This window comes from Microchirus variegatus, assembly GCF_963457635.1.
Source record: "Microchirus variegatus genome assembly, chromosome: 4".
Lineage (NCBI taxonomy): Eukaryota > Metazoa > Chordata > Actinopteri > Pleuronectiformes > Soleidae > Microchirus > Microchirus variegatus.
The window spans coordinates 1,304,075-1,326,465 of NC_139805.1; the positions used below are offsets into that span (position 1 = coordinate 1,304,075).

The following is a 22,391-nucleotide window of genomic DNA, read 5'->3' on the forward strand; positions in this document are numbered from 1 at the left end:
GCTCTGCGTAGGCTACGCAGAGTGCTCTGCGTCGACGCAGAACCTGTTGTAGACTCTCTGCGTCGTCTCCGGCTGCACGGAATATTTTTTAAGTGTCCGTCACTCCGTCAAAGGACAACGGAGACGGCAAGAGCTGCGATTGGTCCTCAGGACAGGCCGAGCGAAGCTGCTCTGTGCCGGCTCTCAGTGCGCACCGAGCGTCCTGACAGAGGCGGAGCTGAGCACCGCCGACTTCGTCGCTGCCGAACTATAAATACGTCATATCTTAACACACACAGCACATGTTTAGACTCTAAATGGCCAATTTCTCGCCTCAAATGATCTTAAAACTGCGTTCCGGGACACAGAAAAGTGAGAAACGGCCACTGTTTCAACAACAACAGTCTTTCTCCCTCGGACGCCATTGCTCACTGTAGCCAAAAGCACAACAACCTTGCGCAGCGTCCCCTACTGATCGGGCGGGAAATTGCAGCGCCTATCCGTCACCACGCCGCAGAAGTATAAAGGCTCGAGTGGTCTACGTGGTGACGCAGACGGATAACGCATTACGCAGTCGGAGAAGTATAATGTGGCCTTTAACATTTTCTGAGCAAATAAAGGAGACTTAAAAAAAAAAAATCTCTCTCTCTCGCTCTCTCTCTCCTCTTGTCCTCTGTGTTCTCTCTCTCCACCTCTCCCATCTTTCTCCTTGGTGTCAGGAAGGAGGACTCAATAGATCTGAAGAAGTGAGAAATCCTCTCCTGATAGAGATGCACTCCAGACTAATTAAAATGATCACAGAAGTGGCAGATAAGACTCTGATTATTCAGGCTGGGCTTGATGGGGGTCGGCTCGAGAAACTGAGGGGGGAAAAATAACATCTATATTCAAATAGTAGCAGGATTCTTGTGGATTTTTTCTGACATTTTTATCTGCTGCAAGACGGAAACTTGACAGGACTCAAAAAGCCACTCCGCTTTGAAAAGCCACAATTTCAGTCTGATGGTTTGGTTTTCCACATTATTTTCAGACAGGTTTACACTGAGCTGTTACTCTCCCTTTTTTTTAAAGTTTCTTTGTTACAGTTTGTGTTTCTTGAAACACCTTCTGATTGTTTTTTCTCACATACGACGAATGTCACGATAATGCAAACAAGCAGAATAACACGTGACGCAAGGGAACAATTCGAGCTAAAGCAACGTCACGTCAATACTAAAGACCTTATTGGTATTCAGATGCATGTAAATCCTGTGAGATTGGAGAAGGACGGGGGAAAAACACCTTGTCATGAACTGGTAGAGTCTGGGTTACACTTACAACTGAAAAGTGAGTTTGTGCAGCAACGAAAAGCTAATAGAGTCTTAATCAGGACCAGTGATCGTTCAAGAACGCCAAGATGTAAAGCATTAATGCAAATTGATTTTGAGGGAGGGTGGTCAATTAAAAAAAGGGGGTTTGATAACAGATGCAAATAGCAACAAGGTCATCCCTGTCATGATTTTGCTTTCTACTTTTCAATAGCATATGTACAAAAAAGTATCAGGTGGGTTGGATGATACTGCAAGTTTTTCCAAGAAATAAAAATACACCACTTTAATCTTTATCTGTGTCATTTTACCCTTGTCTGAACTTCTACAACACTATTCAGCAGCACTTCCTCCACCAACACAGTCCTCTTTCTTATCGGTTACTCCCTTTGCCAAGGACACTCTTTTTTTGGCTAACACCATCAGAAGTGCTTCTCCTTTTTTCATTATAATCACTCGGTGATTTAACCCACTGCCGTCAGCTTTTCAGGAGCAATCTGAGGTATGATAATATCATGGTTGGCCCCAGTTGAAGGTCAGAAACCAGGGCACAATTAGCTCACCTCTACTCTGTCTGGAAAAGTAGATCTATGGTGTAATTTCATCGAGTGGGAGAGAAAAAAAAAAAAGATGTGTGCACGCTTGTTAAAATGCAGCTTGGGTCTCAGGCGCCGGGTTTTTTCTGCGGCTGCAACTACTCACCTCATCATCTAAATGCAAGCGGGTCAAGATGAATCATGCCCGTCTCTCAGTGGGCACCAGATGGCAAAGCAATGAAACTATCTGAGATGTAATGAAACTCCACAAGAGTATATGCCATGACCCATTGACCGACCATCAGACTAAAGCTAATACCCGTACACAGCGAGAGGAGATCAGTGGAGATCAGCGCACTAGAACTAATACAATTCACATAGAAGCCCTGACAAGAGGTAATAATATTTCTGCCGACAGCCAGTTTCCCATTTATCAAACCCCTCTTCTTTTTTTTTTTTTACTTACTACCTTCACTGAGGAAATGACTACAAAACAGGATGAAAGGCATTGTGCTGTGGCATGTACTATATCTTGGGTGGCTTGCTTGATGGAATTGGCTCAGCGTGTGTGTCATGTTGTGCGGAGTTTGAGCGATATAGGAGCGTAGCGTCGGTTTGGTAGAAAGGCAGCCAAGATAAAGAAAAATGATGTGGCTCATCTTCTGTACCTGTATTCTATCAGCTCGCCACAGACTGCAGGTCCTGGCTGCAGAGATGAAAGACTCTATGGAGGACAAGAGAGATGTTCATGAGTCAGAGGGAAAATGGCATCCCGCTTATTAAATGCCTGGAAACGAAATCCTACCCCCTTCCTCGGTTCTTGGGTCTGGGTGTACTTATGAAAGCTCTGTCACTTTGGTAGTAGGTTAGGAGTCAGAAGTACTCCACAGCACAGCGAACAGCGAGCTGGCAGTTTCAAAGCAGATATGGCTCCCTGCCAGATTCCCTTGCTGCAGTCTAATTGGGGTCATGTTACAAGTTTTTTTTTTTCTTTCTTCTTTTTAGAGATGGAATTATATACAACAGAAAATCCATGCCGAAAGCATATAGCTGATGGAGGCATGATCTTACTCAAATGAATCTTTTAGATTAAAGCACACTATGTGTATGTCATTTCTTCCAATGCTACACAAAAACTGCACAAGACGGACTCAATTTTATGTTAAAGACTAGGGAATAAAGGACACAATGAGATATATCCAGTTGTTTTAATATGTTTCCATAAGTCAATCTCCTGTGATTCAAGAGACAACACAGTGACTGGAAATGAAAAGCATTTCTATCTTTGTTTTAGAGTTGGAATGGCGAAGCAATGGCTTTTGTGAAAAGATTATGTGAACTTGTGAAATTGACGCATCCTTTGTGATGCTGTCTTTACTGACATCAAAGGGACACTATGTAGTATTTATGGGTTTATATAACCCAAAATCCACTTTTTTATACATATTATGTGCTCCTGCATCGTCTAGTCGCTGTATAATAGTTTTTGTTTCATATTCGTAGTGTTTCAAAAAGTCTGCGGACCGTGGTTGCATAGCCACTGTTAGCAGCGAGACGCCATGTTTCTACGGGAGCCTGTAAGGACAAACGCGAGAGTACAAATCAAGCGTCGCTTTACCTGTAGCGGAAGTCCCGCCTCCTCTCTCTCCTAATACGATATACAAAAGACACACTTATACATCTGAATAAATACTAGAACCTCATCTGCTGACACGGAGAAAGACGACGAGGACGACATTTGACCGGCTGAGGATACCGTAGCGATCAGGGAAGGGAGGGGGTGAGCAGAGGAGCAGTTTGTTGTTGTACATTTCAGCCTCTCCTCTAGATGGCACTATAAACTACTTACTTCACCTTTAAGTATACATGTTGTTTAATTCAATGTGCCCACAGCTGCAAGTGGCATTCTGCTGTATTTTAAAACCCTCCAAATACAAATACACACACAAAACTGGGTTTTGTTTAGATTGTAGCACGAGGGAAAATGATACCCATCAACACTTTTCTATATTTTGTTGGTGAGGACAAGTGTTGTGGAGAGCTGTGAAGAAGAGTTTACCGATGATCAGATTTCATGGTTAACTTTTGGTAAATCATGGACTCATACTATCTTTTCTAAAAGCCAGTCTGCACTGCATTGTAAACACAACAATTAAACACAGCAGTGACAACACTATCTTTAGCCGGTAGACTCACTTTTCCATTAGGCATAGTACCTGGTGTTTTTTTTGGTACATGCTCTGCCAAGGTTCCAAACTAGGCAAGTCAACAAAAATGTGATGTCAACAGACTGCCAGCCACTGACCGCTCAGAGAGCGTTGTGATAATCACCCTTGGCAGTGTAAAAATGTTGATCAGTTACAGTATTTAAAATCCTGATGTGTTAATCTCCAACATTTAGCAAGGAAATTTCTAAAATCTCAATTGAACAGAGGAGTCTGGTGTATTTTTAGCGACAGCACAGCTGAAAGCCGCCAATCATGAGCCCAATCACAACCCGTTAAGCCGTATTTAAGTTCAGTGACTGTGTCAGACGAAGTCGACATTCCAGTCATGTAGGAAGTGCTGAACAATTTGCTGAACAAATCTTTTAAATTAACTGATTCTCATTATTCAGCACACCGAGTAATGACTTTGCTTTGCTCATCACTATTTTGCGTTTTGTCGTGTATAGACATCATGGCAGTTTTTGGTGCAGCCACACTAGTTGCTTTATTTTAGGTGAGGCCAAACCTTCAAGCACTGGAGGTAACAACACAGAGTAACATCACATGCCATTAGGGGAAGACTGGGAAGTAAAACATTGAGAGAGAGTCATCACTGCTCTTTTTCCAAATAAGTCAACCGTGACTTAAAGAAACACTATCCTGGCTGAACTGTATTGCATATCAATGTATTTTGTGTGGAGAACACATTCTCTTGTTTGTGTTCCCTGGTGTGTCTCCCAGGCTCTTGACACAAGATGATGGTTTACACAGACGTGCAATTACTGGAATATTTCCTTCCATTGCTTATCTGCCCACAATCGGCACAGACCACAACTCAAGGCCCCAGCTGCTTACTCGCCTGTGTGCAATAGACCCCCCCCCCCCTCAATCCTGACCCATCGTACACACAAAAAAAAAAAAAACATTTCCATGGGAGCATGGGATGATTTATTTAGCACAACTTAGCAGCAGCAGTACAGAGATTTGTGCGTTAGTTAAACAAAAGGTATTTTATGGTCATCCACAAACCCATAACAGCCTTTTTAACCTATAAAGCCAGCAATGAATGACCAAAGGGGGCACAACATTATGCATTACACTTCAAAAAAATGACCTTTCAAGTCTTCAGCAGACACCCATTTCCCTCAGGGAACAACAGACAGATGCAAGGTTAAAGGACCATACCAGTGTGTTAGTCAAGTGTATTTACTGCATTATCCTTCTCTGTTTAATGAAGCATTGAATGGTTTTTGTGTGACATGTCATACAGGTGGAGAAATTTAGAGATTCCCCCTCCCCTCTAAAACGCTTGCTTTATTTTTTATCAGAGCTATTGTTTTGTGTTGTTGTTTGTTTTTTAATAAAGTTGCAGGTTGATGTCAACTTTTAGCCTGACCTTCAGCATCACCAGTTTGTATCCAGCTGAGGACCTTTGTTGAATGTCATTTGTTGTTTCTTTCACCACTCGTCTCCCCACGGTCAATTCTGCACTGAGGGCGTTTCAGCTTCTGGCTTTATGTCGTCTAAGTGTAAGTGCTCTTATGTTTGTATTTGTCCTTAATTCAAATTTCTTAATTTCAATATTTATCCATCTTTAAATGCAAGGAACATCTGTCCAATATGTAAGTAAGCAGGCTTCAACGTTGGCACGTGAAGGCACCAGTGTGTGTGGTGCCAAATTTGACAGTGCTTAGATAAGAAATATGTATTATTATTCAAATAAATGAATACGTAATAATTATATAGACTTCCCAGAAAAGAAGACGAGCACTAACACACATTCACTTAACTCCAAATTGGTATGAATGAATCAGACACAAAACATTTTGTTTTGTTGCTCTTAAAACTACGTGGTCCCAATAATCCAAGAGACAACAACAGAAACAAATCCAACCTTGTCCCCTGAGAATTAAAGGGCCGCAGTTCACACCTTGTTCAATGGTGGGAAACACAAGCCTGGATCATGCTGCACCTGCTGAGCCACATCTCTATAGTCCTTCCCCAATCGCTCACTGCACAGCTCTCCAGGGGGAAAACAACCACAGCCCAGAGCGGGGCCAGCAACCCCCTAGCCAGCTCGGTTGCATCCCGGAACCTCCCTCGTCTCCTCCCTGCCCCATTCATTTCCTTGGAAGTGACATTTTGAGGTTATACACATTGTGGTGTTAGTATTAAAGGTTTCCTCCCACTGTATAGGAAGCAGATCCTCAGTATATGCCTGACCAATGTACATTAATCACTGCATGTGGACTTAAGCTATAGCAGCACATGCAGTATCCCTTTGAGCTGCCAGCTGGGAGGACAGAATGGCTTTCACATTGATTTTTTTTTTACAGAATGACAGAGAGACTGTTGGCAAAGACAATACGAGATCAAAATAAGAGCTGATGTAGCACATAAGTTCAATAACATTTATACGGCTGAGCTTTGCTGTTACCTCTATTTGAAATGAGCCATTAGCAGCTACAGTATATATATATATACTGGGTGCAACATCCCCTTGAGACACATGAATATAATACAGATACAGAGGAGGAAGCAGCATACGTTGTCTGTCTAGACGCATCACAATTTGTTAACATTATGTGGCTCAGTGAGGACACATCAGCCCATTTCCAAACACACAGAGAGAGAGAGAACCTGATCCCTGAGCCCCTACAAGCAGACCCGCTCCCCGCTGATCGGCTGCGCCATATAGTCCACCTCCAAAATACCCAAACAGCTGTTACAATGACAATACCATTTCCTCCTTGCAAATAGAATTTCATGTAACAATAGACAAATATTTGACAATAAAAGCACGGTGTCAGGGGAGCGCTACGCTCGTGTGTGTGTGTACGCTGCAGCCTGCAAGTGTGAGTAACAGCACAGAGTAGATTATGGGTGAAGAAAATGGGAGGAAATGAGCAGCAAACTAAAAAAAAGAGGGCCCTCGACTCTCACACCAGAAACTGATTCAGCATAGATGTGGAATATTGCTAAATATTGAAGTACAGGTCATTTTTGACAATAGATGAACCTATGGTAGAGTCAGTACACTGAAGCTTGCACTGAGAAGAAATGGAGCAAATAAAAAAAGAATTGAATTTCTCTCTGAAAACAAGAAAGAATGAAAGTGCTGGGAAACATATTAGAACGAGAATAAAAATAAAAGTTTAGGGCCTTCGAGCAGCAAACGCACAGAGTGGAGAGCAGGCTATTTAAATTAGGCTGCACTGTCAGCCTGCTGCTCAGTTGATCAAAAACTGAAATGTATTTTCTTTTAATGTTTGTTTTTTTTGCTTATTACTGCAATCACTGTGATTTTGGGGGGGATCGTTCATCAGAGAATCTCCACATCAAATGACAGCTCCACACACCTGCTGTCATATCACATGTAAACATCCAAAGATTTTCTTTGTCAATCCAATTTCTATCGCAACTTGATCCATCTGCTTACCATTTGCACACAATCATTATGTGCAAGGGCTCATGATGAGCTGCTTATGTTGCACAGCCACAACCAGCGTGTTCTCTGATCTCCTTTAGGTGTGATGGAGAGCCACACACCATTATGTACGTCCCACCAGAGCAGACACACACACTCACTCACTCGCTCAATCACATCTGGGGATATAGGAGAGAAAATATCGCCAGTCAATAAATGGCAGACTTACCTTTGAGAATGCTCTGGCCGTGCAGTATGTCTCTCGAGACAATCACTGTGTAGAAGTTCTGGGAGAAGCCAGATCTGCACTGAGCTTTGAGAGGCTGGACTGCCTTGTTCCCCTGGGGAATAAAAAACAAGACGGCCTGTTAAGCATTGGCAAATTGACTTGCGGCCACGGGGTTACAAGCTGATCTCACAGCCATTTTCAGACTGATATTGAACCCCACAGTCTCTGCGGCTACGGCGAGTGATTTTCGCTTCAGACTACAGCATTTTTGGACTTGCACCATCGCGGTGTGGAAAACCACTTCAGAGGCCAAAGAAAACGTATCTCACAAGCACTGCAGTGAAACATCAAGTATCGCAGAGGACAGTGAGTGTGAGCAAATGAATCTAATCATGGTCATCATCATTAAATCACTATTATTAGAGCAGACGATGCAGTCGTCGTCGTCATGTGTTGATTTTGGACAAATAAATGGCACAAGTGGTAATAATGACAGTAATGACAATCATTGTTAAGATGATAATTGTGGCTAACATGACATGCATAACCTAAACATTGAGCACTTTAAGAGACACTTATTGTGTATAATTATTTATATTACCCATTTAGTACCCTTTGGATTATAAACACTGGCTTCTCGAGGTCCAGTAGTCCTCATGGAGACCAAAGCCTGGTCTAGGTTAAAGTTAAGCCCAATTTATACTCCTGCGTAAAGTGCTCTGCGTAGGCTACGCAGAGTCCTCTGCGTCGACGCAGATCCTGTTGTAGAGCCTCTGCGTCGTCTCCGGGTGCACGGAATATTTTTTAAGTGTCCGTCACTCCGTCAAGGGACAACGGAGACGGCAAGAGCTGTGATTGGTCCTCAGGACAGGCTGAGCTAAGCTGCTCTGTGCCGGCTCACAGTGAGCAGCGAGCGTCCACAGAGGGCGGAGCTGAACACCGGCGACTTTGTCGCTGCCGAACTATAAATACGTCATATCTTAACACACACAGCACATGTTTAGACTCTAAATGGACAATTTCTCGCCTCAAATTATCTTAAAACTGCGTTCCGTGACACAGAAAAGTGAGAAACGGCCACTGTTTCAACAACAACAACAGTCTTTCTCCCTCGGACGCCATTGCTCACTGTAGCCAAAAGCACAACAACCTTGCGCAGCGACCCCTACTGATCGGGCGGGAAATTGCAGCGCCTATCCGTCACCACGCCGCAGAAGTATAAAGGCTCGAGTGGTCTACGTGGTGACGCAGACGGATAACGCATTACGCAGTCGGAGAAGTATAATGTGGCCTTTAAGGTTGGGCACTAACTGGCTGTAGTTAAGGGTTGGGATTTAAGGTGACACTTGTAATTATCATAACTTCCAGAATTGAGACACTGAAAAACTGCTGTATTTCCTCAACTGAAAGACTGGGTTAAGGCCATGGTGGATATCACAGCTAACGCTCAACAGACTGAAAGTTAACAGAGTATACAGCAACATATTGAGAGCGCTTTACTACTGACTCCCACTTTCAGGCGGCAATCTGTGCCCTTCACTTCCATACATGTTGTGGATTTGTTGTTGTTCATTCATTCATTCATCGGCTACCACATTACCCTCCACATGAGGGTTGCGGGGAGCTGGAGCAATCCCAGTTGACACAGGGCAAAAGGCATGGTACACACCGTGGACAGGTCACCAGTCCATCACAGAGAAACAAACATTCACTCATTCACATTCACACCTATGGTCAAACGCACACGCAAGAGAACATGCAAACTCCATGTAGAAAGGCCCTCATTCAGACAGTCTTTTTTTCTGCAAGGCAACAGTGCTACAGCTACTATTCCATCATGTGGCCCTTTTTGGTCATTTTTGGTCATTTAAACATTTAAAGCTATGGTAATAGATGGAAGTCAATGCAGTGTCTTTACAATGACAGCAGCTCAAACCCCTGTGTGTCTAACATTTAATATTTAAATCAACGAATTTGTCAATTATGTTTGCGATTAGTCCATAAAATGTTGAACAAATGTTTTCCAAAACTCCAAATGATGTTCTCAAAACAAAACAATTATTCACTTGTAAAAATCGTACAGTGTGTAGCAAATCAGATGTACTGGTAAAATAGCATTTTGCAGGTGAATGTCGCTCACCTCACACGTCCCTTCCAAGCATGTAGGAAAACCTCAAAAGATGTCGAATCTTTTAGAAGACCTGCTCCAGATGTGAATATCGACTGTGACTGTTTTATTGAGTTTTACAAATAACTCTGGATTGGATTAGATTGGATAAAGGGCTTATTCTGTGGTAGCGAAAAACAATAAGTCATACAATCAGGTGATTATACACTCAAAAAAGTCAGTTTAATCCAGGCAAATATAGCTCAGTGGTAGAGCGAGTCCTCCTTCAATTTGAAGGTTCTGGGTAGGGCTGCAAGGATTGTTTCGATTAATCGATTACTAAATCAATTGTCAACAACTTTGATCATCGATTCATCGGTTTGAGTGTTTTTTTCAATAATTAAAACTAATTTCTGATATTTTTCAGCTTCTGAAATGTGAATATTTTCTTTGCTCCTTAAAACAAAGTAGTCATTAAAACTGTTAACAAAACAAGACATTTGAGACCATCATCATTTCCAGGTTTGAGAAACACTGATCAATACTGTCTGACATTTTATGTACCAGACAAGCACTCTATTAATTGAGAAAATAATCGACAGATTAATAGATTATGAAAACAATCGTTAGTTCCAGCCCTAGTTGTGAGTTCAATTCCCAGCTCCGTTAGTCTGCGTGCCGATGTGTCCTTCGGCAAGACACCTAACCCCCACATTGCTCCTGACGGCTGTGCCAGCAGTGTCTGAATGTGCATGAAAGAGGTGTGGTAGAAAAATGTGCTGCACGTATGTGTGAGTGAATGGGTGAATGGCAAAAACTGTCATGTAAAAGCAGCTTTGAGTGGTTCATCAAGACTAGAAAATCAAGTATAAATTCAGACATTTAAAAACGTTTGGAATTAAAATAATGTCACAAAAATCTTACACATTGGTCCTTAAATGATTGTTTCTTTTATTATGGAGCAAAGGAACCAGAAAATAATCCCATTTGAAGAAGCTGTAAAAAAAAACCCCACTGAGCTTGTTTTAACGACTAAAAACAATAGTTAGATAGACACTTACTTTACTGATTAATTGTTGCAGCCCTGGTTACAGGTTTACTTGTGTTCACAGTCACACTATGGGGACAAAAAGCAAGTCCCCATCATTTGAATTATTACATTCTTAAGTGAAGATGTTTTATTACTGAGGTTAAGGTTAGAGCAAGTCTCCAGGACATGAATGCAAGTCAGCGTAATGTCACATTAAGTCACATAAACTAGACTGTGTTAATGTAATATATATGTATATACTATATACATATATATATACACAAAACAGGCATATATAACTCTTTTCTTTTAATCCTCCACGTCATTCATCCATGCCTTTCCTACAGATCATGTGCACATATAGACATCTGACAATTTCCCAGACTCCACATCAGCAAAGCCCATCAAACTGCTGCTGCAGCATGAGGTTATTGGGGGAGAAATGAAGCTTATTGCGCTGGATACATTTTTGCTAAGTTTGCAAAAATAAAATTCAGCTGACTGCTCCATTTTCCTCCTCAAATCACCCTGCGTTAATAATATGCACCACTCCACAAACCAAATAACCGAGTCATCAAGTCGCACATTAATCCCAGGGATGTGACCAGATAGAAATGATCGTGCGTAAAAAAACGAAGTTGATCGCGTCCAGCAGAGCGAGGAGAAGAAACACTGTCCTCTGCAATAAAACACTGCAGCTTATTTATGCGAAGGGATGCTGGGACTCTGATGAAGGCAGTTGTCACTGACTTTTTTCGTCTTAAAAAAAAAATATATATATAATAATTATAATAATCCTGACCTAAAACGTGGCCGCTTTGGGCTCGATGACACGCTGCCTTTAGCGCAACACTGCGGGGTGAAAGTAATAACCCTCCCGCAGACACTTTCACTGTGTCTCATGCAGTAAAAGCACCACAGCAGCAGCAGCAGCAGCAGCAGCAGCAGTGCAGCACTTCCTCAAAACACTCTTCTGCCATCAAAAGACGAGGGGAAATAAACTCATCTTACCGAGGATGCGCCCACAAGTAAGGTGCACGCCAGGATCAAGCAGCCCACACTCATTTTTGCGAGGGTAAAAAAGGGAGGCAAAAAATGGGAAGAGATGAGTTTTCTTCGCCCACAAATTTAAAAAAAAAAAAAAAAAAAACAGAAAAACGCCACCTCAGTAATTCCTGGAGCCCAGTGTTTCTTCTTCTTCTTCTTCTCGGATGCCGAGTCAGAGACCGTCCCTACTTGTCTGGCGAAAAAGTGCCGCTGATACAGAGATGCTGAGCTCAGTTCAGAGGAACCCGCAGCCCATTGGATAAGAGCGTCACTACAAACTCCTCCTACTGCACGACAGAGAGAGTGTGTGTGTGTGTGTGTGTGTGATACACAGATCGAGACAGTGTGTACTTGCATTTGTTGCCCCTTGAGGACATTTTCTGGCAGAATCACTGACCCTGTGAGGACCCGGAATCTTCATGGAAACCAAAAACCTGGGCCCGTTTCTCAATACCCAAGTATTTCCAGTATGTACTTGCTTACTTGGAAAGTACACACTTGAGAAGTACGACTGAAGTACATACTTGCCAAGTACGGGAGTACACGAGCACGATTCTTCAATTGGAACAAGCAGCGTACTTCCTTGTTCTACTGTTTGAATGGCGGGTGGCGCGAAGCACTTTTAAGCCTCATTACCGCCACCTACAGTGTCGATGAATGAACATATAAAATACTTTAAAAAAAATAAATATATTGTTATTTTCACATTTTAAATATTTTATACACTATAAAATATTGTCCATTATATGTAAATACATATACAATGACAGTGCGACTTAAATATAAATATAAAATTCAAAGTTACAAAAAATGAAACATTAATATTAAACAAACAGTTCACAGTGTCAGGTCAAAACGTTTGCATTAAAAACAAAACAACATGTCAACAACAAATCTATGGATCACACCAAGTATGTAATGACGGAGCCGTCTGAACCAGCGGATCATTCCATCAGGACAGGCCGAGGTAACGCTGCCCTCTGCTGGACACTGTGAGCACCGAGCGTCCGCAGAGGCGGAGCTGATCCCCTCCGACAGCGCCGCTGTCATACTATAAATACGTCATATCTTATGACACAAACCACATGTTTGGATTCTAAATGACTAATTTGTCGCCTCAAATGATTTCAAAACTTTGTTCCGGGACACAGAAAAATATTTATTTCAGGTTTATATTTGTATTTTATCCTGCTATGTTCCGCCGAAATGCATTCTGGGATATATAGCTTACCCAAGTACGCTCAAGTCACCACCCGATGCGTACTTGGTAAAATGGGCGGAGCGAGAACACTTCCGGGTATGAGAACCGTACTCGCTGCTCGCGTTCTTGAGAATCGGAACAGAACTTGGACTGAGGCTGACGAGGTTTTCACAAATACGGGAGTACACAAGTATGCACAAGTATGGATATTGAGAAACGGCCAGTGTGTACTTGCATTTGTTGCCCCTTGAGGACATTTTCTGGCAGAAGCACTGACCCTGTGAGGACCCGTAATCTTCATGGAAACCAAAAACCTGGTCGTCATGAGGGAGAACGTCATCTCGGCGGAAATGGTTACGTTGAGGCAAAGACTTGGGGCCAATTCCAATTCCTATCTTAACCCTCAAGCTCAACCCTTAATCTTAACTGGCCCTCAAAACCAAGTGTTGAGGGTTATTTTGTCACTTAGAAATGGGACACCCCTTAAATGCAGATACGTCTTCAGACTGTAGGGGGCAGAATAACGCGAAAGCTGCGTCATGTCTGTCAACTTAAAAAAAAAGAAGAAGAAGAAGAACACATTTACGTCACGATTATTTATTACGATCCGTTTGTCAGTCAAGTTATTAGGTTGTCAGTTAGTTATAAGATGATACTCATACAAATATTCAGCTGACAGTTACCACACACCACGACTTATTGAAAAGTAAACCATAGCAAACTATCGCTTGTCCGACTATTGACAAAAGATGGTAAAATAAAAATAAATGTTACGCAACAATGACGTCAGTAATCCATAATATGGGCCTAAACTAAGATAATACAATGGTTTTCATCATTTTTATATCTCTATTAACAAAGAAAATACTTCATTTGTATCGCACTCGCTTCGCTGCTTTCGACGCCATCTTTCTTATGTGAAAACACGCAATGCATTCTGGGTAGCCCTTGCTCCCAAGGGTGGTCCCAGGAAATCTCAATATTGAGGGCGATACAGCCCTTAAACTTGCCCCTCAACTTAATTTTTCTGAGAATCGGGACAGAACTTGCACTAGAGGGAGAGCATTTTTGAGATTGAGGGTTAAGATTGAGGGTTAAGATAGGAATTGGAATTCACCTTAAAACTTAGACCTAATGAGGCAGAATATCATCAAGCACATTAGGCTCAATCACTTTCTGACCACGTTAATCTCACTTAAGATGGGTTCAATTTACAAGGAAGCCAACCTAACATGAAAGTAGTACATTTATACATTGGGGGGTCACTAAAACATAACCCACGATCGTCATTCAATGACAAATAATGTGCTTTACCACGCAATGGATATTATTTACATAAAGGAGATAAGCATTTTGACAGAAACGTGTTTTCTGACCAACAGAGTAGCCTTGGATTTTACCATGGATATTGTATTAGGAAAGTAGGGAGGTCAAAAGAGAATGAGATCAGAACAGTGCTCACATGGAAGTATTGAGGAGCTGTTTAATTTCACTGTGTTGCTGAAATGACAACTGCAATAACCTCACAACAGCACTCACACTTTATAGGCAAGCGATCATAGTAACATAGAGCACAATGAGCCTGGAGCGATCTGCAATAATTAAAAAAAAAACAACACCATGTCACAATAACTGATCTGCGAAAGACAATCTTAATAAACCACATCAAATGAAAAGTTTCCTGTAGAAAGCGTGAGCCTTAGTTCATGCCATATATATATACATAATAGAAATGTATTAAGAAAAGAGACAGTATTAACCTGTATTGCTTGCACTCATTTTTCATTATAGGACTTAAAGGGGAAATAAGTAGTTTATAGTGCCATCTAGAGGAGAGGCTGAAATTTACAACAAAGACCTGCTGCTCTGCTCACCCCCTCCCTTCCCTGAGCGATACGGTGTCCTCAGCTGGTCAAATGTCGTCCTCGTCGTCTTTCTCCGTGTCAGCAGATGAGGTTCGTGAGACGAGGGAGAGGGCGGAGCTACCGCGGCCGTAGCAGACGAAGCGGAGAGAGAGGAGGCGGGACTTCAGCTACAAGTAAAGAGACGCTTGATTTGTTCTCTCGCATTTGTCCTTACAGGCTCCGGTAGAAACATGGCGTCTCTCTGCTAACAGTGGCTATGCAACCGCGGCCCGCGACCATGTTATTTTACATGACTTTTTGAAACACTACGAAAATGAAACAAAAACTATTATACAGCGACTAGACAATGCAGGAGCACATAATATGTATAAAAAAGTGGATTTTGGGTTATATAAACCCATAAATACTATTATTGTACCTTTAACAGAGTGATATATTTTAGCCACTAGGGGGTAGATTATATAACTAAATATACAAATATAACACCCCAAACTTAACTGATTTGGTTGGTTTGGTCTGGGGATGGTATACCTGCTGCTCGGTCTGTGGCTTTTTGTCACACACAAATTGGACATTGGCCACGTTTGCTCGCCGTAATGCTCTCGTCATCTTTTTCCCCAGCGACAACATTCTCTGACCAATCTGTGACAGGCAGTCTGTTGACGCCACATTTTAGTATCAGCTCAGCTCACTTACCACGTCAGAGCAGGAACCAAAAAAAGCACCAGGGACCATCCAATCTCATGGAAAAGCAACAAAAAAAACTAGTAGAGTGGAGCCGAGTAGTGCCAGAACTGTATAACGGATAAGCGCCATTTGATATACGTCCATTGGTCGCGCCTCTTGGAAGTGGAAGGTGGTACTTGGTGGTATAAAAAAAAAAAAATGGAGAACCACTGCTCTCGGCTGTTCTTTTCATTATTTAGCACAGTGCAGATTACCTCCATCTAAATAAACAAAAATCATGTGCCGTTTTATGTCAGACATACATCGGAAAGTAAAGTCGGACATCATATTTGTGGTGTGGGGAACCTTTATACGTGAGCCGGACACAGCACAGTGGCTACTCACAGGCCTCACATTCATTTAGTTTGAACCAGGCTTTAGGGTTACGTTAACGCTTTCATTAGCGTGTCCGCATGAATGAAAGTCCACGAGAGTTCTTAAAAGGACAGTCAGCTGTTCCAACCTGTGTTTAGTTTGTCTCTAAATGATGTTCCTCTAAACTCTTCTGTTGTATATTGGCAGAAAAAGACATTTTCCAGCCTATTTAGATTCATATTTTTACCTCATACGGACCAGGTACGGTCTGGTGATGTGAGTGACAACCGTCGACCCAAGTCCTCCTCATGTGTCCATCAGCTAGCTGGTCTTTTGGAGTCTATTTCACACCCCAGTCACCACCTCTTCCCCTAAAATGAGTATAAGCAAGAGTTGTTAGCTTTATTGCTTTTTTATTGCTATTTATATCTTTTTTGCACTGAAAGACATTTTACATTTTTATGGTCAATGTAAAGTTCAAAAGAAATGAGACCAGATAATTAAACCTGTGTGGTGATTGTTTAATATGTGCGTCTTGTGCATGTAATTGCAAATTTTCTGCCAGATATTGCAATTTGATTTATGGTATGATCTTTATGTCAAGCTGTGTTATAGATTTAAAACAAGACGGTACATTACCACACAGGATAATGTCAAAATATTGACTTCTCTTTGTGCTAATGCGAGGATAAGCACTTAAAGACAATTGTATTCTATGCATTACATAACAAGCCTTTTAGGGTTTCTCACTGACAGTAAAATATAAGTTTTTTTACACCCAGGGTTTATACTATAAACAGTGAGATATGCTGCATATGGTATATCCTGGATTACAGGCTTTGCAATTTGCTCATAACATTGTTAAAAATTACGTAACATTTTCCATTGTTTTTTTGAGAGGTCATGACAATTTATCCCATCAAAAGGAATTGGACCTGGGGGGCGGGTGTGGAGCCTCGGGGCGCTGGGCGGCTGCGGGAGGTGCTGTCGGTCTGTCGGAGGGAGCCCTGGGGGACCTGGCCGTGGCTTGCCATGACTCCTGGGAGGGGTGATGGTGGGCGGCGAGGCGGTCGCTCGGCGGTCGACTGGCTCTGGGCGTCTTGGCCCCTGGATGGACGGTGGGTCCCTGTGCCGGGTGGGTAATCTTTCGGCCTCTGACCCATGCCTGTGCGGGGGGGGGGGCTAGCCCGGGGCGGGTCCAGGATCCTGCCGTAGGGGTCCCCTGGCTGGGATCCCTACGTGAGCCTCCGCCTGCTTCCCTCTGGGGGAGAAGTCGTGTGGTTGACTCTGGGGTAGGCGTCGGGGATAGCTGGAAAAAAAAAAAGGAATAGGACTGTGTTACAGTGTCAATCAGCACATCCCTTCACTGCTTTATTTTCAACACCGACTGAAAAACGAAATAAATGAAAACATTGGTTTTGTTTTCATTTTTGATTTCTTTTATTTAAATGGTATCTTGAAAACAAACAGCTCGAGGCAGAATATTAAGCACTACTTCTCGCCGACTTGAACTACAGCTCAGTGGCTGTTTCTGTCCACAGGGCAGGAGTCTTTATTTATTTTAAGGTCAGAAATATCACAAATGCACTCCACTCATCTTTCTTCAGGGCACCGGCACTTTTGCTTTTATTAAACCCTGGAAAATTTCGGCAGAGGAACCGGACGACAAGGATTTGATGCTCACACCTCCAGTCAATAAACGGTGACTCTAATAAATAACATCGTGTTGTTGTATCAGTCACTGTCTCTCACTCACATGGGAGCAGCTGCTGACAGCGAAAAGGGTTAAGGAAGCCAAGGCTTCTATTTGAATTCAGTCTTCCAGTCGAATGTGATGGAAATAAAATGTCACTAATTTAAAACTTTCAGAAGTTTAAGATGGATGATGAAGTTTTAAATGGATAGTTCAGGTTTTTCTTTTGAAGTGTAGTTGAATGAGGTATTAACACCATCAACAAACGCACTGCTATTTTCATGTACCAGCCTGATGTACCAGCCTCTTATACCAGCCCATATAAAAATATGGTTGCCAACAGCCTCTTCAACGGTTCACATAAAAAAATAATAATAATACTACAAATCTATGCCTGCTCAAGTCTACAATACCATTTAATCTCGCCATTAGGCAGCCTTTTCCAGGTGGAAACTGAGGTTTGTAAACTGCTCACTCTCCTACACCAAAGTCCACAGAGAAAATATGTGGGTTTTTTTAACTCATAAGGAGACACAGGCACTGCTAGTCTGCCGCTGCCTCATTCGATACTTTTTTGTTATGTAGGTAAATCTGAACTAGAGATTTCAAACACACAATTAGCAAAATAAGATATTTGCACTTATTATTGGAGGTGAATTAACAAGTCCTGTGTGCCGTTATCTATAATCGTTGATTTCCTCTAAGGACTTTGTCACAGACAGTGAGCGGTTTAAAACGCTAAAGCTGCAAACATACTCTTAAGACACTGTAGACTTACAGTAAGCAGGCGTAGATTTTATTTGGTTTGCTTTATGTTCAGTGGCCAATGCCTGTTTCCCCCTGTTTCCACCAAGCAAGTGTCTGCCAGTGTGTTCCAGGTTCAATATGCAGGCACAGTCAGGAACACATATAAACATCTTGGTAACGCTTTCTTTTACAGTCCCCTAATTACCAGGTATTTACCTGGTAAATTCATGGTAACACCAAAGTGTTACTAGGTAATTACCAATGGTAATAAGAAAGTAAATACAGTGAAACTGTTGCCAAAATACTGGGCATTTACCTGGTAACTATATAGTTAATTATAGCGTGTTATTACTGCTGTTAATAAGAAGGTATGTACAGCTAAACTATGGCAAAACTATGGTAAATGTAAGTGTATTATTGGGTTATAAACTGGTAATAAGCAGGTACCTACAGTCCCCTAATTACTAGCCATTTACCCAAGGGGTAATCTAACAAACCTAACCCTAAAAATGTGTGTAATTACATGGAAACAAGCTTGGCTTTCTTTTACAGTACAGTTTTACTTTACTTACCGAGTACATTACCGTGCATTACCCAGTATTTTGGCAACGGTTTCACTGTATTTACTTATCTTATTACCCTTGGTAATTACCTAGCAACACTTTAGTGTTACCATGAATTTACCAGCTAAATACCAGGTAATTAGGGGACTGTAAAAGAAAGCGTTACCAACATCTTTATACAAAAATGACTACCAACACAATGTAGTGCGGTGCAAGTCGCCACGTATCTTCCTGAATCACGTATAAGATGAAGCTCATCTCTCCTTGTGCTCCCTGACACAGTTCACAAGAAAACAGGTTCTTGAGTGCACACCCACCCACCACGTGCACACCCACCCATGCACCACGTGCACACCCTCATCTCCTGCCGCAGCACAAACTCAATGATATTCATGAAATTATTGTTTTGCTGAAGTAGTATCCTGAAGAAGGGGCCCTGAATGATCCTCTGCTCAGTAAATTCTGCATGGCTCGAAGGTGCACCCAGCCACTTAAAGAATCACAAGTAAACGATTGCTCTCAAGTATCAAGCATTTTTGCCTAATAAAAATACCATCTGCATGGGTACTTGAAGTGAATTGGTTTACGGGTGGTCTGAATTATTAAACAAATCTCACAAAATGGGTCCCAGTTTTCCTTTCATAGGCAGGGAACTCCTTATTTCAGACTACTCAGGCTAAAAAACGGTCTATTTGTTATTTCATGAATTGCTTCTCTTCTTGTGCAGTCATGTGTGCAAACATGTACATGTTACTCTCAGCACCTCTCTGGTCCTCTCTCTCTCACTCACTTTCTCTCTCTCTCTTTTGGCCCTTTTATTCACAACGGACAAGATTTATGACGAGGAAATATTTTAATTCATAAATGTTATCTTGGTAATGGCATATTTACAACAGCACTTTGTTTTGATTTGTTTTTTCATTGCGCATTTATCACCAAGGCCCAATTAAGCAAGGGATTGGCAATTTAATGATCCTGCTTTGGAATAAATTGGAGCAACATGTTTACTTTGGTCAGATACCAGTATAATAATTTGTTTAAAAGAAAAAAACTAATAATTACTGAAAATTCATATCCACGATATCTCTGCTCTTGCTTAGATTTAACATCCCATGCATACACACCAACCACTGATGCAGGGAGATCCATCGGTTACACTGAATTCTCAAAAACTGACACTTGCTTTTAAACTGTGTCTCAAACAAAGCATGGTCATGTACCAGTGACAGACTGTAAATAGTAGATGTTATTTATTGGTTATTTGGAACATGGAACATTGGTAAACTGTAATTAAATATATACGAGTTGACGTTTGAATCCAATAAAAACAAGACATGTCAGTCACAATGTATGACTTGATGATTATTGGTTGTATGGCTGTTAAAAGCCCATAGTTTTTTTTATGATAAAATGCCACTTTCAAAAAACATTTTGATTAAATGTAATATGAACATTTCAAGCAGCCCTAATTATCCTTGGGAAAGAAAATGAAATGCAACAATATTCAAATGTGTAAACATCCTTGAGAGGCAGATAAATCAATGTGATACAAAAACACTTTTACTTCATCGGGAGCCATTTTCAGTTTAGTCCATGCTGAAGCTATTCACTTCACTTCCTTTTACTAATTGGTAAAAGTAAAAGAGGGCTTTATCCTTTTTTGTTGTTGTTGACATGCATGTTTACATCATTGCTTTGAATTTGCACACAAGAAAAGAACTAATCTAATTTCTTGTTACTGCTTTAACATTCAAACCAGATGAAGGCCATGCATGACTCACTTCTTTTTCGCATTTATCAAACCATTTACTGAGCCTTTGTGCCATGTGGACGGGGACTATCATCCTATATTTATCCACTTATTTTGAGGTTATCCATCAATTTGTGGATCTCACTTTAAGTTGCTGCTGTAAATGTCACAGTTTTCTATGTACTCACCATAAAGCTTGTATTTCCTAGCTCATTCCTGTTGTTCCTCGAGAACCAGGGAGAAAAAGGCATGGACACCAGGAGCAGAGCACTGACTGGGATGTCAAAGAGAGGGTGGGGGAGACAGGAAATATATCAAGGGCAAACACACAAGAAAACAAAACGACTAAAAACCCAAAGCTCGTGTGAGCATTGCAAGCATTTGAACTCCAGTGAAGTGGTTAAGAAACTGCTACTTGTCGTCCAATGTTGCCACTGGGAACAAGTAGGCGGAAGGACATTTTGAGTTATACTTTAAGGTCGTTAAGTGACAGTCCTGCTGTTATTCTCCTCACTTTGAGAGGAGTGGTGCCCCGTTTTGATATTCTTAAGAAAATTAGTAATATCCATCCATCATCTAGCGCTTTTTCCTCCACCAGAGGGTCGCGGGGGGTGCTGTGCCTATCTCAGCAGACATTGGGCGATAGGCGGGGTACACGCTGGACAGTTCGCCAATCCATCGCAGGGCCACATATAGAGACAAACAACCATTCACTCACACACTCACACCTACGGTCAATTTAGAGTGACCAATTCACCTAATCCCCATATCGCATGTTTTTGGACTGTGGGAGGAAGCCGGAGAACCCGGAGAAAACCCACGCACACACGGGGAGAACATGCAAACTCCTTGCAGAAAGGCCCTTGTTCCCAAGTTGACCCAAACGGGGCTCGAACCCAGGAACCCGGGTCTTCTTGCTGCAAAGGCAAGAGTGCTAACCACTACACCAACCAATTAATTAATAATTTCTCACCAATTATCACCTTAAATCACAACAACTGTGTCTCTACTGTGGGGCAGCTAATCATCGCCCAATGTCCTGTCCAGTCTGGCCGAAAGAGCAGGCCGATCAGTAACTGTGGGGGTTCTGATGGGCCACACTGACCACCCCTCTGCAAATCACCACTCCCTGTGCAGCTTAAAGCCGCACACTTCCCTGGCCCCCAGTCCATCCCCCTACTGGCCCTTATAGATTCCGGTGCTGATGGAAATTTTATTGATTCCGGCCTTGTGCTGCAGGCTGGTTTACCGGTGGAGTCACTTCCAGCCCCTTTGGACACTAATGCCTTGGACGGAAGTCATCTTGTTAGTGTCACTCTCCGTGCTAAGCCACTGAACGGTGTCCTATCTGGTAATCACTGTGAGATCATAAGTTTCCATGTTTTGCCCTCCCCTCATGCACCTATGGTCCTTGGTCGCCCCTGGTTAAAACGACATAACCCTCAGTTTGACTGGTCATCTGGTAAAATGGTTGCCCATACAATTGTGCCATAGACCTTGTACCATAGCTCCCCTGCCCTCCAGTTGCCTCCGTAATCTGTCTCGTCCAGATCGTGAGTCCATGAAAAAATATATACGAGATGCTCTGGCAGCAGGGCTTATCAGACCATCGTCTTCTCCTGTTGGTGCTGGTTTTTTCTTTGTCTCCAAGAAGGATAAGAC

The 22,391-nt window shown here is 42.1% G+C and overlaps 1 protein-coding gene across 1 annotated transcript in view; it reads right to left on the reverse strand.

The window, feature by feature from the left end:
* Window positions 1-11,887, reverse strand: part of cdh4 (cadherin 4, type 1, R-cadherin (retinal)) — a gene marked incomplete at both ends in the record, with an annotated part of 306,806 nt that extends 294,919 nt beyond the window's left edge. Inside the window, 2 exons of the mRNA XM_083888036.1 lie at window positions 7,686-7,797; window positions 11,834-11,887. Coding sequence (XP_083744162.1) covers window positions 7,686-7,797; window positions 11,834-11,887 — 166 coding nt within the window. The remainder of the gene's footprint in view (window positions 1-7,685; window positions 7,798-11,833) is intronic.
* Window positions 11,888-22,391: the final 10,504 nt, after the last annotated feature.